The sequence below is a fragment of the Megascapheus bottae genome, chromosome 24 (genome assembly GCF_031878675.1).
Source record: "Megascapheus bottae isolate mThoBot1 chromosome 24, mThoBot2.hap1, whole genome shotgun sequence".
Lineage (NCBI taxonomy): Eukaryota > Metazoa > Chordata > Mammalia > Rodentia > Geomyidae > Megascapheus > Megascapheus bottae.
Window position 1 is genome coordinate 3,908,388 of NC_143532.1, and position 11,358 is coordinate 3,919,745.

At 56.2% G+C, this 11,358-nt stretch overlaps 1 protein-coding gene across 1 annotated transcript in view; it reads right to left on the reverse strand.

Moving 5' to 3' along the window:
• The window catches only part of Plcg2 (phospholipase C gamma 2), a 63,340-nt gene extending 54,828 nt beyond the window's left edge, over positions 1-8,512 (reverse strand). Inside the window, exons 1-2 of the mRNA XM_090357222.1 lie at positions 8,430-8,512; positions 3,535-3,771 (exon numbers count right to left, since the gene is read on the reverse strand). Coding sequence (XP_090213348.1) covers positions 3,535-3,727 — 193 coding nt within the window. The 5' untranslated portion in view covers positions 3,728-3,771; positions 8,430-8,512. The remainder of the gene's footprint in view (positions 1-3,534; positions 3,772-8,429) is intronic.
• Positions 8,513-11,358: the final 2,846 nt, after the last annotated feature.

An 11,358-nucleotide genomic window follows, 5' to 3' on the forward strand; every position in this document is an offset into this window, starting at 1 on the left:
GATCCACAGAGATAACAGATCACAGCTCACCCAGGCCTGAGAGAAAGGGGCTGGAGCTACAGCATGCACTAGGCTGGACGGGCTCCTCCTACTATACCTCTGACATCCTGAGATGATAGGCTCAGACTATGACGCCAACTTTCTTGGTCAAGATAGAATCTCACTTTTTGCAAATGAGATTGAAATTCCTACTGGGGATAAGAATTGCGATGGCCCTGATGCTGGTGGTTCATGCCTGTATCCCAGCTACTCAGGAGGCTAAGATCATGGTTCAAAACCAGGCCCAAGCAGGAAAGCATGTGAGACTCTTATCTCCAATTCACCTCTAGAAAACTGGAAGCTGCACTGTGGTTCAAAGTTGTAGAGTCCTAGTTGAGTGAAAAAGCTCAGGGGCAGCTCCACAACTGACACACACATGAAATTTTTTGGCACAGTACTGGACATTGAACTCATGGCCTCGAGTTTGCTAAGCAAGTGCTCTACCATTTGAACCATGTCACGGGAAGTGTGGCTTTCGGTTTGGCTTCCAGATGGCATTCCTTCTATAATATGGCTCCAGCCAGCCTTGGCTGGCTATGACCCTAACCATGGTTCTCTGGCTAAACCTGGCCCTTTTTATACCTGAAACTGGCTCTTAGTAAGTAAGACCTCTGATCCAAGAGGAAGAAGCAATGAATACCCAGCAAGGTACAAGTCACCTGTCCAGGCAGTGGAGTATTACAGAGTGGGAGAAAGGAAGGTATGTGCTGTAGTGCTGACCAAGGCCCAAGCCTGCTAAATCAGAAGTCAGAAACAAAGACCACAGTGACAACTGCTTTACAAGAGATATCCAGAATTAGTAAATGTATTGTTGCCAGGGGCTGAGGAAGAGGAAGCAACTGCTCAGTGCATGGGATTTGAGAGAGAATGATTTCTGAATTCATTCTCACATTGACTGATCACATCAGCACAGCTCTGTGGATATACTAAAAAAACAAACAAAAAACTAGATTGTACATCATATTGAGTTCAATGGCAGGCTTCAATAGAACTATTGTTTTATAAAATGAAGATGATAAAAATTAGTGGCTCAGGCCGACCTGAGGATCGTGGTTCAAAGCCAGCCCAGGCACTAAAGACCTTGAGACTCTTATCTCCAATTAACCACTAGAAAACGGGAAGTAGAGCAGTATCCTTGAGCTGGAGAACTCAGGGGCAGCGTCCAGGCCCAGAGTTCAAGCACAAAAAAAATCATTTCAAAATTTAAAACCAATGAACACAGTAGGTCCCTCCACTTAATAATGGCAGCCAGAAGTGCTGGTACCCTAGCCAGCATCACCACCATCAGTGAAGCAGCTACTGGGCGAAGCCTGCAGGAGCTTAAGGAAGATGGCGGATATTGGGTTAAGTCCTTTTAATGCAGACCTAATTCTGCTAGGAAACTCTGCGAAGTCGGGTATTGTGGAACTCACTTCAATCTGGAAGTCACTGAAGTCTTATGCGCGCGCACACACACGTGTACGTGTGTGTGTGTGTGTGTGAGTGTGTGTGTGTGCGTGTGTACACATGTGTATCATGTGTGCATAGGCGTACACGCACCAGTACTGCATCTTGAACTCACTGTCCGGATTCTATTCCTAAGCTCTTTTGCTCTAGGCTAGTGCTCTACCACTTGAGTAACAGCTCCACTTCTGGCCTTTTGCTGGTTAATAGGAGATACAAGTCTCACAGACTTTCCTGCCCTGGCTGGCTTTGAACAGTGATCCTCAGATCTCAGCCTCTTGAGTAGCCAGGATGACAGGCGTGAACCCCCAACATGGGGGTTACACTGACTCTCAGGAAGAATGACACCCAGCAAGAGTCCAAACAGCCAGACGTGAAGGCCGGCCTCCAGACGGAGGTGGGGTTAAGGGAGGCAGACCGGCAGCCTCCATCTGGGCTTGCCGCACACCCACACAGCAGAGACTCAGTCCTGTGGCCAAGAGAAGCCTAGTGGCTGCTGAGGGTTTTCCAGTGCAGCCAGAGCAAACACAGGAGGGAAGGAAGCCTGGGCCACGCCCGCAGGACTAGGCTTTCGCTGCCCAATTTTCGAGCTCTAAATGTTGCCCGCCCAGACCCTGGCAAGGGGGAGGACAGATGGATGGACGAACAAACTGAACACACTGGGCCCCGGCCCACCACATGGTGGGAGATTTATGCTACGGAAAATACCAAGAATGTGCCTCTGTTTGGCTATAAAAGTGTTCCCAGAATGGATGGCTAACTCAGGAAAATATGACAATATATAACATCCAAAGAAGAGTAACATGCTGGATTAATACACAAGCTGGTTAACTAAAGTCATTTAAAATAACATGGAGAGTGACACTGTCCAAAAAGAAATGTACACTTCACCTGCCTCATGTACCGTGACTCCTTTGGACATCACCTTTATAATAACAATTTAAAATAAAAAAACCAAAATGGAAACTGGTTGCCAGTGGCTCATGCCTCTAATCCTAGCTACTGAGGCTAAGATCTGAGGCTCAAGGTTCAAAGCCAGCCCAGACAGAAAAGTCCATGAGACTTTTATCTCCAATTAACCACCAAAAATGCAAAGGATAATTATTACAGCTAATAATAAATGTTCTGAGTTGAACTGTTACCTTCTCAGCCAAGTGCCAGAATGCCACCAGGCCAGAAAAGAATGAAACAGAGCCATATCAGACATGGATAAGATGGCTCCAAGTAATTATCAAGTGGAGGGGAGGAAAAGCTACTGAGGGTTGTACAGGAGTTCCGTTTGTGCAAAATACACACACACACACACACACAAGCATAAGATATTTCTGGAAGACAGAAGAAATTGGTAACAAGCTTACCCCTGAGGCATAGGAGAAGGGTTGGGATGAGAGAGACACTTGCTTATGAGACTCCTCAACTCTCAAATATTTCACTTATTGTTCACAACAGCCTAGGTTGGAGACCTGTCTTGGCCTCCCAAGTGCTAGGATTCGAAGTATGTTTTAAATGTTCAATTAAAAACGAATGAACATTCCAGCGCTCGCGCTGCTGGAGTGCTCTGGCTGTATTTGCGAAGGGATCGGGTGCGAAGTGGGGAGGAGAGGGACAGCTCTTCCACCAGGGCCACGGCTGTGCTGGAAAGCTCTAGAACATCAGCGATGTCTTTGCTGTCTTGGACAGCACAAAGAAAGGCCTCTCGCCACTGGGGCCCGCAGGAAACCCCAGCCGGCATTTGGCTGTGAAGCTACACGTTTCCACGCGCCCTGGCCACTGAGCTCTACAACAGACCCTCTGTCCACGGGGTCTGAATGCCAGTTTCCAAAATGGCCAGGTCTCAGTTCTGTCATTTCTCAAGACCTTCCCTGGATGAACGTCCTGCCCCTAGGCAGAGCCCACGTGGAGTGGAAGCCCCCTCCTCGGACGAGAGATGAACTCAACATTCACCCACCAGCAGCTGAAGGCAGGAAGATCAGAACGGGTATGGGGGGATCCGCAGGGGGACAGGAGGGCGGGCCAGGGGACAGGGCAGGGAGCAGGGAGGGGCCGACTCACGGAAGCCTTCGATCTTGTCGGCCGTCTTGCTCCAGGCCACTTGCCGGGTCTCCATGATCACCTGGACCGTCCTCCGCTCGGGCACGCACTTGCGGAAACTGAACACGGTCATCACGGTGCCCAGCTCCAGCGCTCTCTTCATCTGACTCTTCTCGTACTCGGGCAGGGCAGCCACGCTGCCCACGGAGGTCATGGCTGGTCACTCGGGGAGGAAGGAGGAGCAGCAAGGCCAGGACACTGGCGGGGCAGAATAAAAAAAGCTCAATCAGCTCAGAGGGGCTGAGTTAGCAGGTCATAGTTGTCAGGAAGAGAAGGTTCTAGCAACAGGAAGTCACTGGCCACTAAGAGAGCCCACGAAGGCAGCCAGCGAGAGCCTCAATGAAAATCCCGGTGGGGGAGGCGCCCCTGACCTCCGTGACCCCTCGACCCAGCCGTTAGAGCAGCTTTGAATAACCAAATCAGCCCAGCTGCGGGAAGGGGTGCCTCCTGATCAGATCCACTCTTCCTGAAAGACTTCTAACCATCCATCGCTCTACTTCCTAAGCCAAACCAGGAACAGAAACAAAAATAAAAACCTTGACCACGTGTCCGTACAGTCCTGAGAAATTGGAAAGCAAACCAAAATGGCAGAAAACATCAAGGCCCAGCAGCCTCAAGGTCAAATCCCTGCTGACTGTGCCAGGCACCAGGCCTCCCCCCCCCCCCCACTTCTAAGCAGGGAGTTGGAGCATCCTGGAAGCTGGAAGGAGAAGCCACAGCAAGGGCCACCTGGGGCCACCTGGCATCCAGCAGGTGTATGAGGTGTGGGTCACAGGTGCTCATCAGAGAGGCTCTTGGGACCCCACTTCTGGAGAAATCCTTGTTTGAGCTTTCTCACACCCACAAGCAAAATCCATCAGCAAATCCAGAATCCAACTGTCTCCCCTGGCGGGCTCTCCTAGAGTCTTAGCCTTGGCCTCTTCTAATTACTGCATTGTGGTGCCACGTCAACCCAGCAACCAGAGAAGCTTCAGGATATGAATCAAACCACGTGCTCCTGTGGCCAGGCCTATCATTCCAGCTACTTGAGAGGCTGAGATCAGAGGATCACAGTTCAAAGCCAGCCTGGGCAGGTAAGTCCATAAGATTCTTTTTTTTTTTTTTTTTTTTGCCAGTCCTGGGCTTGAGCTCAGGCTAGAGCTCTACTACTTGAGCCTCAGCACCACTTCCGGCTTTTTTCTATGTATGTGGTACCGAGGAATCGAACCCGGGTCTTCATGCATGCTAGGCAAGCACTTTAACCACTAGGCCAAACTCCCGGCCCATCCATAAGATTCTTATCTCCAATTGATCACACACACACACACACTAGAAAAAAAAAATCAGAAGTAGTACTACAGCTCAAGTGGTACAACACTAGCCTTGAGCAAAAAGGAGCCCAGGGACAGTGCCTGAGTCCAGAATTCGAGCCCCAGGGCAGGAGAGGGCATGTCAGCAGCTCAAAACTCAACAGTGACCAGTCCGGGGCCCTTCACTCATATATATATATATATGAGTGAAGGGCTCCAGAGGACCTGGAGCTGGATTCTACACACACACACACACACACACACACACACACACACACACACGAGTCTCTCATTTCCAGCTGTAGAAAAGAAACTAGACAGGTGACGTAGTTTACTTGACGCTAGCTAGCTCTCCTAAGATTCAGCCATTGTGGTGCATCCTTATTTTCTCCCATCTCTCCAAATTCCTTTAATACTCCCTCCCCCCAACTTGTTACTCTGTAGCCTTCAAGGCTACAAAATAGCACTGGAGACAGACCCCATTCTCACACACCAGAACCAGCACCACAGCTGCCTGATCCTCCAGCCTCTCACCAAGCTCCCCAAAATCCAGACTCCTTCCCCGCCTGGAAAATGTGTCTGAAGTGACCTTCCCTCGAGACCCTAACCTCACACCCACAGGCCAGCTGGCACTCGATTGCTAGTTCTCTACCAGGCTCTTAGCCCGAAGACTACTATGCAAAGGCCTGTCTGCCCTCTGCCCTCTGCCCTCTGCCCTCCCTCCACCCCTGCCAGACCAAGAAGAGACCCTTCCACAGGTGTGCAAGTAAGAGTCAGCCCTTCGCCCGCTCTCTGCTCACCCCCTCACACCTGGTCTATCCCAACTCAGAACCCAGTGCTGCAGGACTTGTGTCACAGTTGGGGCGGGGAGGGGGGGGGAAGCCCCACCATGTGATCTGGGTGGGCTTGGAGGATTCAGAGGAGGTTTCTGGGACAGGAAGTGTCTGGGTCTCATCAGTGGAAGAAAGGCCCAGCCAGGTGGTAGGAAGAACAGAGAGCGAGAACCAAGACCTCTGCCACCATTCACAAGTTTCTAGTTAGGAGACTAAATAAGCACCCACAACAAAGCAAGGGCCTGCCCATTCTTCCTTATAACATGGGCTCCCGAGCCATCCCTGCTCCCCTCATGTACCTCAGATGACAAACAGCGGAGGGAAGCAAAAATTAATTTAATCAAAAGCACACAGGCAAGCACTGGATCCAAACATCCCATTACAGAGCAAGCCCTGGGGACCCCTCCCCCCAACTTGGGTCTGGAATTCAGTTCCACAGTGGTGGCAGAACTTAAGCAGACAGCAACTGAATTGGTAGCTCCTGCCCCTCTCAGGAGCCTCAGGAACTGACTGCTCTTTGCACAACTACTTAAAAGAATCATTTTGAAAAATAGAGAGGTTAAGGGACTTGGGCAAGGCCACACAGCACAACCAGTCCCCATTTCCAGATGCTTCACTGTGCACCAGCCAGGTACCTCTGGAGTTCCAAGGGCAAAGTCAAGGACAAAAAAACAGGGAGCACAGGGCTGGGAGTTTGGATTAGTGGTTAAAGTGCTTGCCTAGCATGCACAAAGACCCAGGTTCGATTCCTTGGTACCACATACATGCAAAAAAGCCGGAAGTGGTGCTGAGGCTCAAGTGGTAGAGCTCTAGCCTTGAGAAAGTCCAAGGACAGTGCTCAGGCCCTGAGCCAAAGCCCAGGACTGGCAAAAAAAAAAAAAAAAACAGGGAGCACAAAGCCCCTTCATGCCAACAACCAGGCCCAGGTGCTAGGGTCTCCGTTCCAGCTCCATCCCACCCCATGATTCCAAGTACTGCTCACTCAATACCTGCTGGAGCAACTGAGACACCAGCGAACCCAGGCTTCCTGCATGCTAGGCCACGTTCCTGACCTTGGGAATGTTTTTCATTCTGTTTCTCGTTGTCAATGGACAATCTTCCAAAATGATGTGCAATATTACATGCAAGCATAGCTGAGATTCAATAAGGGATTTTCCTTTAAAATCACTGTTACATTCCATGTCCTTAGCTTAGATGTGAACTTGGGGTCTGCCAGAAACAAGTACACACCAGGAAATAGGGAGATTTTCTTTTTCTCTCCTGGGCAATCTGCACATCCCGGGCAGGACAGCATTTCCAGAAGCCCACAGAACATCTCTGCTACGACCTGGTCCCCTGAAGCTGCCAGGCAAGCCTCCCCCGCGCCTGCACATTCTGCCTCTGCCAGGAATACCAGGAAGCCAACACTTGTTTTGACCCAAGAAACACAGCAGGTAGGAGTGCAAATTGGTTCCAGATTTTTTTGTTTTAAAGCAACCTGAGAGCACCTTACCAAATGTAACACTTTCACATGCTTTGATCCAGAAAATAACAATGAGTTACTTGGGGTTGGGGTGCAGTGCTTAAATAAATAATAGAATGCACACATTGAGGTAAACTAAGGCCACCAGCACTCCCGGAGGTGAAGGCAGGAAGATCAGAGGTTCAAGGCCAGCCTAGGCTTCTCAGTGAGACGTTGTCATAAAAAACCTATCAACTAAGGCTGTGATCTTAGCGCTCGGGACACGGGAGGGTCACAGTTCCAGACTCGCGTGGGGCACAGTGACAGCCACCTTAAAGAAGACTAGGGAAGGAAAGGGGCAGGAAAGGCTCCAGATGGGGGATGAGGAGCATTTTAAAGCAACCCGGTCTGAAAAGATCCGTTCAAACGACAAACCAGTGAGGATGCTATAACGGAGCCATGGTTTTCAGGGGGCGCGGGACGGGGCGGGGGGCGGGGACGGCGCCTCACATCGCATCCATTTGTCTTCACTGGGGTAAGTTACTGTTTCCTAAATTGGGAAGTTTTCCAAAACTTTACACACACTCACACACACACTCGCTGCACCAACCGTTCCCGGGGTCCCCCTGCGGGGCGGGGAAGGGGGCGGCCGTTCCCGGGGTCCCCCTGCGGGGCGGGGAAGAGGGCGGCCGTTCCCGGGGTCCCCCTGCGGTGCCGGGGGCGGAGCGGCCTGCAGGAGCCCCAAAACTGCGTGCGGGCCTCGGTGCAGAAGTGAAACCCAGGCCTGCGCCCCGACGGCGCTCGCGGGGATCGGACCTGCGCGCGGGGCCGGGGGCCGCGTGGGGCGGGCGGGGGCATCGGTCCCGCCCGGTTCCCAGCGCAGCCGCGAAGTCCCGGGCTCGAGAGATCCCGGCCGCGCGGGGCTCTCCCGGCCGCCCACCTGCTCCCCGCCGCGGCCCGGCCCCGCCGGGGGGACCAGCGCGCTCCCCGCGCCGCCCCGGGCACGTCCGGGCTCCCCAGGGTCCCGAGCGCCGGCCCTGGGCCGAGAAGTCCCCGCCCCGCGCTCCCGTCCCGGCCGGGCGCCCGCTGCCCGCGCCGGGGAGGCGGCGTCAGCCCCGGTGAGGAAGTGCCCGCCGCGGCCGGACCTCGGCGCCCCCACCCAGGGCCGGGGCCCCACCGGCGCGGAGCCCCGACGGCTCGTCCCGGCCTCGGGCCGGTCCGCGCCGCGCGCGGGGGCCCCGGGCGCGGGTCCCGAGCCCCCCGCGCGCGCTCCGGGCTCTCGGGGCCACTCACCTGGTGCAGCCGCCAGGGGCGCGGCCGCCGGCCGCCCGCCCCGCCTCGGTCCCCGCGCCGCTCCCCAGCCGCGAACCCCCTCCAACGCCGCCCGGGCCCCGCTGCTTCTGCCCCGGCCGCGGCCGCGCCACGTGACGGCCGGGCCGTCCCCTCCGCGCGGCCCCGCCTGCCGGCCCGCCCGCCACGCCCCGGGACCGCCCAGGCCGGGCCCCGCCTCCGCGCCCGGGAGGAAACTGAGGCACCCGGGGCTAGAGCCGGTGGAGCGGGAGGAGGCGCGATACGGGGGAGACCGGAGCCGTGCCACGCCTTCCCGTCCTGCAAACCGACCCCGAGCGCTGCCGGGGGGCGCGGGGCCTCCGCCGAGGGGCGCGGGGTCTCGCCGGGGGGTGCAGGGCCTCCGCCGAGGGACGCGGGGTCTCGCCGAGGGGCGCGGGCGTCTCTGCCAGGGGACGCGGGGTCTCGCCGGGGGGCGCGGGCGTTTCCGTCGGGGGGCGCGGGGGTCTCCGCCGGGGGCGCGGGGTCTCCGCCGGGGGCGCGGGGTCTCCGCCGGGGGCGCGGGGTCTCCTTGGAGCGCTGCCGCCCCCGGCACGCCGGGCTCGGGCCCTCGCGGTGCTCACGCCCACCCCGCGCCTTTCCCAGGCGCCTCCGTCGCCCTTCGCCCGGCCCGCGCCCGGATCTCACTGTCTGTCATTTCCTGGTGCCAGCCGTGGGGCTGGAACCCGGGTGCGGGTGCCGGCCCTGGGCGTCTTGCCCAGAGCCCACCACCGGGGCCACAGCCCCACCCCGGGCGGCTCTCGTGGCAGTGAGCGGCCCACGCCCGGGCGCGGCGCGCTCGGAACGGGGGAGGTGGGGACGCAGGTGGGGTGGCGAAGGGGGCTGCAGACCTGTCTCCAGGCTGGTGGAGGTGGCGAGACGCGCGGGCCGCACGGGGCCGTGGACCGGTCCCCGCGCACCTGCGCGCAGCCCCCGCCACCGTGGACCCCGGAGCCGGGGCCCCCTCTCCCCGCCCTGCCCCGGGGGACCCCGCCGAGCTTCCCCGCGCTGCCAACGCTGCCCAGAAACCCCCGGAGAGCCTGGCAGGCTGGCTTCCTGTCCCGGCATTGTGCGGAGAGGTGCCCGGTCCCCAGGGAGAGGCCACGGCCCCGCCGCCGCGGCAGGCCTGGGAGAGAGGAAGTGCCACCCAGGCCTTCCGGAGCGGGAGGCCCTCGGGGGCCGCTGCCCTCGCGGCCCTCCTTGGAGCTTTCCAAACCTAGGATGGTAAAGGGGTCGCGTATTCACTCAACCAGAGGACAGGCACAGCTGGGCCCACAGTGGTGGCAGTCCTGCCCGATGGAGGGACAGCAGGAGGTGGCTCCAGGGTCAGGCCCACCAGCACGGCTCGCCCACCTGGCCCTGCACAGATGCCACCTCTGAAAGCCACACTGTCTTGGTGGAGAACTAGGCTACTGCAGAGGACTAGGTCCGTCCTGAGCTCCCGACCTGGTTAAGTGGGACCCCACCCAGAGCCGCCACTGTGGGCCCAGGTCAGTGGACAGCCGCCATGCTGACCCGCTGTGCTGAGAACCAGCAGCTGCGCATCCCCACCAGGTCCACACCTGGGGTAAAGTCACGAAGAGTTCTTCAGCCAGTGCCCGGGTGGGTGCTCAGGTCTGCAGTCCTAATTACTCAGGAGGCTGAGATGGGAGGATCAAGGTTCAAAGCCAGCCTGGGCAGTGGAGTCTGTGAGACTCTTATCTCCTCCCATGAACCCGCAAAGAGGTCACAAATGGAGCTGTGGCTCCAGTGGCAGAGCCCTACTACTCTTAAGCAAAAGAGCTCAGAGACAGCGCCCAGGCCCTGAGTTCATGCTCCGGGACTGGCACCAAAATCAAAAGAAAAATAAATCCACACCATATGCAATGATCTGGGTAACAGGACTCTTCCAGATGGGTCTGGTGGCTTCAGACAAAGCAGGTGATATTCCTGGAAGAGCTGGGACCTTCACTCACGCCTGGAGGTCACAGCCTCCCAGGGAGGTGATGTTTTAAGCCAGACCCCAGTTAGAGGAGGTCTGGAGCCACCTATGTTCCCGTGGGCCGTGGGCTGGCTTCCTCTGGAAGCTGAAGGTCACAGCTGGAGCCATTGTAAACAACCTGTGTTGACAGATACCAGCTCAGGAGACACCTGGAGAGGCCAGGCCTGGCTTACACAGTTAAAAAACAAAGACATAGATAGACAGGCACACGCACGCACACACACACACACACATAAGAAAGATAGGTATATAGATATATCTATGTATACATAGTCCCTAGCAAATCAGCAAACACCTATGAGTGCTTCATAGACACTCAGAGAGAGAGAGAGAGAGAGAGAGAGAGAGAGAGAGAGAGAGAGAGAGAGAGAGAGAGAGAGAGAGAGAGATGGAGGGAGGGAGGGAGGGAGGGAGGGAGGGAGAGAGAGAGAGAGAGAGAGAGAGAGAGAGAGAGAGAGAGAGAGAGAGAGAGAGAGAGAGAGAGAGAGAAAGCCCTCACTTCTCCCTTTCATAGGAGCCAACTCCATTCTGGTCCCCTTGGGACTGGCCTGGTGTCATCTCCCCTCATCCACAGAGTGCCCTGTCCCCAGGGACTGTGGATTGAGCCCTTGCCCGAGGCCTGCTGAAGCCACCAGTGGACCCTGTGTGATGTCAGTGGCCAGCCTTTGTTGTCTTGGGAAGCTGGGACAATACCAGACACGTCAGCCCATGGGAAGCATAAATGGAAGGATCGTGGTCCAGGCCAGCCTGGGCATAAATGTGAGACGTTACTCGAGTATTACCAGAATAGCCTGGCCCAGTAGTTCACACCTATAGTGCAAGCTTACTAAGGAGGCTGAGATCGGAGGATCAAAGTTGGAAGCCACCTGTGCAGCAAAGTCCATGAGATTCTTATCTCGTTAACCACCAAAGAGT